Source organism: Saccopteryx bilineata, chromosome 11 (genome assembly GCF_036850765.1).
Source record: "Saccopteryx bilineata isolate mSacBil1 chromosome 11, mSacBil1_pri_phased_curated, whole genome shotgun sequence".
Lineage (NCBI taxonomy): Eukaryota > Metazoa > Chordata > Mammalia > Chiroptera > Emballonuridae > Saccopteryx > Saccopteryx bilineata.
This window is the reverse complement of record NC_089500.1, coordinates 32,485,550-32,491,549: the sequence shown is the minus strand read 5'-3', so window position 1 is coordinate 32,491,549 and position 6,000 is coordinate 32,485,550. Positions and strand designations below refer to the sequence as shown.

The 6,000-nt window shown below is 38.9% G+C and overlaps 1 protein-coding gene across 1 annotated transcript in view; it reads right to left on the bottom strand.

The window, feature by feature from the left end:
• Positions 1 to 1,759: 1,759 nt before the first annotated feature.
• RPRD1A (regulation of nuclear pre-mRNA domain containing 1A) overlaps positions 1,760 to 6,000 on the bottom strand; it is a 77,827-nt gene continuing 73,586 nt past the window's right edge. Inside the window, exon 7 of the mRNA XM_066247375.1 lies at positions 1,760 to 5,231. Coding sequence (XP_066103472.1) covers positions 5,082 to 5,231 — 150 coding nt within the window. The 3' untranslated portion in view covers positions 1,760 to 5,081. The remainder of the gene's footprint in view (positions 5,232 to 6,000) is intronic.

Sequence of the window (6,000 nt, the reverse complement as noted above, 5' to 3'; positions counted from 1 at the left end):
TTCCCTATTGCAAGTCAGTGGTCTTCCACACCTTAAACCAAGTGTTAGAACAGTTTTTCTTGAACACTATTGACATTGTCTAATATATCTTCATTCTAGTTCTTTGAAGGTCTTGACAGTTGAACTTCCTTCTAGTTTAGCTCAAGACAGTTCGGTTTTCTGACAAGTGATAGACTTACCTTGTGACTGTTCCTGAGGAGGCATGTAGGTACTGGAGGTTAAGGGGGGTTTGATCTGTGAATTCACTTCATGAAATGCATCAAGTCCAAGTGGTTCAATCTGCAAAGATACATGCAAGGGGGCCTTCCAGCCTCTGCTGAGTCTTCCCATAACGGCCCAATCCATAGTTGTAAGTGCAAGATTTATATACGTAAGTTACTCTGGAGTAATTCCAAATCATAATATTTAAAGTATGTTTTTGAATCTTTAATTTTAAAAATATAATCTCCAGAGAGATCGTTAGATCACAGTCATTTCCGATTACTTGTTTCATCACTGCATTCTGAACTTAGGAAAAGATGGTACAAAGCTCGTGTCAAGATTGGATGCTAAGTATCCATGTTTTGGGTTTTTGTTTCAATATCTTGCAATTACATTTACTGTGTATAAGAGCTAAGTAATTCTGTCTGCCAATGGAGAGCCAGGGCACGGGTCAGAGGACGACATCTCCCAGGTTTCTAGGTGGTAAGAATCACAAAATTCTGATTCAGTTGGTGTGTGCCCTTCTGCAGATGTCCCGAGTGAGTCTTATCAAAGAAGTTGGCATACCCTGCCAGAGATCCCCAGGTTTCTAATATTCCCTCTTCTGCTTTAAATTCAAGGTGTGGGGAGAGGGCCTGTGCTCCAAAGGAGTTCAAGGTACTAAGTGAATCTGTTCTCTCAAAAGCACTTAAGTGTTACTGAGCAGGGTTCACAAAAGATTTGGTTCTCTGCCCATAGGCACTTGCTATATAATAAGCTGTAAAACCCATACTTTATTACTGTATTTTTCACTCCATAAGACGCACCTGACCATAAGACACCCCTAGGGTTTTAAGGAGGAAAATAAAATATTCTAAGCCAAATGGTGTGTTAAAATATTTAATAAAATACTATATTTTTCACTCCATAAGACGCACAGGCATTTTCCCCTTCATTTTTTTTGGGGGGGGATGCATTTTATGGAGTGAAAAATATGGTATCTTATAACCTGGAATTGCCTAGAATGTTAAATCATGACGCAAGTCATGGACTTCAAAAGTTGGTCTCCAGCAGGGTTGTCAAAATGTGGTCTCTAAACCCAGTGGTACCAGCATCAAACTTAGAAATGTAAACTAGAACCCCCTCTGGGGGTGGGGCCCAGCAATCTGTAGTTTAAAAAGCCCTCCATGCCTGACCTGTGGTGGCGCAGTGGATAAAGCGTCAACCTGGAAATGCTGAGGTTGCCGGTTCGAAACCCTGGGCTTGCCTGGTCAAGGCACATATGGGAGTTGATGCTTCCAGCTCCTCCCCCCTTCTCTCTCTCTGTCTCTCCTCTCTCTCCCTCTCTGTCTCTCTCTCCTCTCTAAAAATGAATAAAAAAATAAATAAAAAAAAGCAAGCCCTCCAAGTGATCCTGATGTTCCCTCATGTTTGGGAACCACTGACCATGCAAAATCTTCAGCAGTTTCTCCACTATGTCACTGAATACTTCCGATACTTTCCTTCTCTCCCATTTCATTCATCTCTCCGCTCTTTATCCCATATCCAATTAATAAGATTCACAAAAGTAATCTACACATTTCAAAAAGAACAAAACTTTATTAAGAACATCTTATATTGTCATCAGATACAGCCAAACAAATAGGGCTAAAGAAACAGGGAAACTTCATCTTCCCATGTGCTATTGCCACCTCGGAACAGACTCACGTGGATGGCTGGAATTACAGATGGCAACAAATGCTCTGTATAAATAACTTCAGTAGGTAACTCAATGCCCCATTCTACACTGAGAACTAGGTTTACACTTAAAAAATTTCATATAGTGCAGCAACTATGAAACAAAACTGGACCTTTAGGAGCTATTTCTTAATTGAACACAAAGCAGTTTAGTAGCTTTATGTTATTTCATATAACATCAATTTTTAGAATGATAATTTCAGAAAGGACATTTTAACTTCCCCAATTTTTATTTGACTTTTTCCATTCTAAAGATTTCTCAGAACCAGCTCAATAATAGATGAGTTGCTTATCTACAGTGACAACCTAGTTTAGTTCTTTCAATTTTGCAAATCAAGACAACCAGGCCATCCCAGCTTTTGCTGATTCTGGAGTTGTTTTTACTGAAAAGCCCTGATTCGGAGTGCATGTGAGCAAGTGTTCCAGATAACTGCATCTGGACTGGCTTTCCTAGAGGGGAGGCTGGCTACTGAGCACAGCGATTTTCCCAGACTCCCGGCTTCCACCATATGGTTTTTTTTTACTTACTGTAGCGATGATAGGAGCAGAGGGAACGCCAGGGAATCTGTTCACACTGCCACTCCAGACAGCTCTCTGCACTGTTTGTGGAGAGAAGAGTGATGGTATCCATCTAAGCCGTAGTACCCCTACTGCAAGTGTGACATGCTTTTCTTTTGAGGGGCCAGGCCAAACTACACTCAAGGATGCACGGTTTGCCTCACATACAGTGGAGAAAATGCTTATGATTTAGAATTTCGTATTACAATACCCCCATCTAACCCCATTTCTTGAGAAGTCTTCTACCTTTTAGAAGACTATTCACTGCTAAGGCTTACCATATTAACTGTCGTAAGGCTGAAAATGTAACTTCTAAACTACACCATATCATTTGTGTTCACAGTTGGTGAATTAACCAACACCTGAAGGTTTGAGGAAGACTGGTCAAAAGATGGGATTGGGGGTAGGATTCAGGCTGAGTACTATCACTTATCACAAATTGCATCAAGCTCTTTTAAAAAAATAATGCATTTTTATAATAAATATTTAGAGCAGATACTGGCATTAAAATCAGTATGTAAGTCAGAAGTCTGTCAGTGGTGAAAATATTTCAACAAACTTCTAATAGATTTCAGATCTTCTCAGGAGTACACAGTTTATAAATTAGCTTTAAATGAAAAAAAAAGATTTTGAATGGATAAATCACTTTACCATATCATAAATAAGGTCAAGATGTTGAAAATAAATTAACATACAAACTTTTGCTTTCACTGTAACAAAAACCCTAACTTACGTGGCATACTTTTGTAACAGGTATAAGTAGGTTTTTATAATTGTGCATTTGCTACACACCCACCAAGCTGAATCTTTTCCTTAGATACTGTATACTGACGACAGAGGTACACAAAACAGACCCCGCAGTGTGGGAACCTGGCCGCTGCTCACTATTTCCTCAGAGTGATGTCCCAAATGCTGGTCAGGATCTACCATTAATAACTCTTAATAATTTGTTAACTACATTAATTTATGTCTACATGAACTACATACATCCGTGGCTAAGTGGGTTAGGGTCTCAGGTGAGTTTTCTGTGGTGGTGTTCACAGGGAAACCAATTACAATTGTTTCTGTGAGAAAATGTGCCCCAACTCTCAAAAGGTGACTAGAAAGCTTTGGACTCTAAGCCACATATAAATGGGAACCACTATATGTGTCTGTTTTGGAGAAAGGTCAAATTCTTAAAAGCAGTTTCCAGCACTACTGGCTGTTAAAAATAAATATTTGCCTTCACATAAGATTCATTTTAACTATAATCTCTAATACTGAGGAAGAAAGAGTGAAGCCATTCAGACTAGTGAGACATAATAGGCTCATGGGATTTAAAGATGTTTTATTGACTATCTAATTTGAATCTGCTAACAATGAAAAATGTCTAATATGTAAAGTAATGAATGAAAAAAAGTTTATCCTAAGTCATTACTGACTACAAAGCCACAGCTTAACAGTGTGATGTGAGAAGAAAGCAGGAGAGCATGCAACTGCTCTAACACACAGGGTTAAAATAAAAGGTAAACGTACATTTGTTTTGGTAATTCTGAATATACAAATATAATATTTACCAGATCTACCCTGTAGTGCAGCCCTGCTTAATTTCCAAATATACAGACATTCAAAAACCTTAAGGAAACATTCAAAATGTTCCAGGCTACTTTACTGAGCATTAATGAATACTGTATCCTTGAGATATTAGAGCTAAAAATACCATTTTTTTAAAGTTAAAGGCTATGGGAATAATAAAAGTATCATTATTTTGTTTCTTTTAATCCCACAGATGGGTTTATGTTAAAGGGGTCAATTACATTAAAAGGAGACTGATCTGACAAACAGAAATCAGTTCCAGAATGAAAGCTGTCCTCATGGTAGAATGCCAAAACATTGTACATTTCCCAAACATTTCATATTAACCTCATCAACTATTTCTAAACAGTCTCATCAAGGGAGTCCCTATTTAACACTTCTCCTATTCTACACTGGCAGCTGGAATGGAACCCCCAGGATGCTCTTGTGGAGATGTTCTCTAAACTCTGACCCTAAAAATAACATCCCTGGTTAGTGTTAAATTTCTGACCTCTAAGGATAAGGAATCAAAGGCTTCGAGAGGCACAGAACTGAGATTTCTGTCGGGGAGAAAGAAGGGTGAAGATTAAGTTGAAACATTTAGTCCCTTCTACAATCAAGTCCTAACTGTACCATAATTAAGTCTCAACCAATTCCTGATTAGCTCTTACCCTATAGGAATTATATACTATACAGTGATTAGGTGTTGAAGAAAATAAAAACATTTGAAAATACATGAGGAAAAAGAAACATGGATTTTCTCACAAGGCCCTGGATCAAAAAAATTTTACAAAAGATCTTTTGAAAATAATCACTATTTGTCAGCTCATTAATACACAGAGATCAATCACTATTTTTTAAACTAAGTCGTGTTAACTTACCAATAAAATAGTAAACAAACCAACATTTTAAACAATTATATAAATTACCTGTTGTTGTTTTTTTTGTTAGTGTCACTTTCTCAACAATATACAAAAATAACGCTACAGGACTATCCACCTAACCTGTCTCCATCTTCTGAAAAGTTCTGGGCCCTGGAAAGAGACTGGTCATCAGTCTTCACTGTAGATGTCCCCTGCAAAGGGCAGGTGCATGTGGCTGCCAGTGACGTTGGGCAGTCGAGATAAGTCTGGCAGGCTCTGAATCCGGGACCTGAGTTCTTTGCGCACCAGGGAAACTCTGGCTAACTTGCGCTTGTATTCCTGTAACATCAAGTAATTTTCATTAGAATTATGGCAGGTCACAGAAGTGCTATCTAGCTAATAATGCTCTGCATAAAATCTGGTGCTAGACTCAGTTAATGCTGAAATTAAAAATGATTATTACAGTGTCAATTTTAGGATCAAAAGAAGGGCTTTGGAAATATACTAGGTAAGCTATTATTTTTAAGAAAGAAAAAACACCCCACAATCTTAAACTATTGTTTCACATGTGTAATAAGAGGACTAACATATTCATATGCTTAACCTCAGCATATAAGATTTTCAATTTTCAAGCCTGGCTGTGGCGCAGTGGATAAAGCGTCGACCTGGAATGCTGAGGTGGTCAGTTCAAAACCTAGGACTTGCCTGACCGCCGCGGTGGTGCAGTGGATAGAGCGTCAGACTGGGATGCGGAAGGACCCAGGTTCGAGATCCCGAGGTCGCCAGCTTGAGAGCAGGCTCATCTGGTTTGAGCAAAAAGCCCACCAGCTTGAACCCAAGGTCGCTGGCTCCAGCATGGGGTTACTCGGTCTACTGAAGGCCCGTGGTCAAGGAACATATGAGAAAGCAATCAATGAACAACTAAGGTGTTGCAACGCGCAATGAAAAACTAATGATTGATGCTTCTCATCTCTCTCTGTTCCTGTCTGTCTATCCCTCTCTCTGACTCACTCTCTGTCTCTGTAAAAAATAAATAAATAAAAATAAAATAAAAAACCTAGGGCTTGCCTGGTCAAGGCACATATGGGAGTTGCTTCCTGTTCCTCCC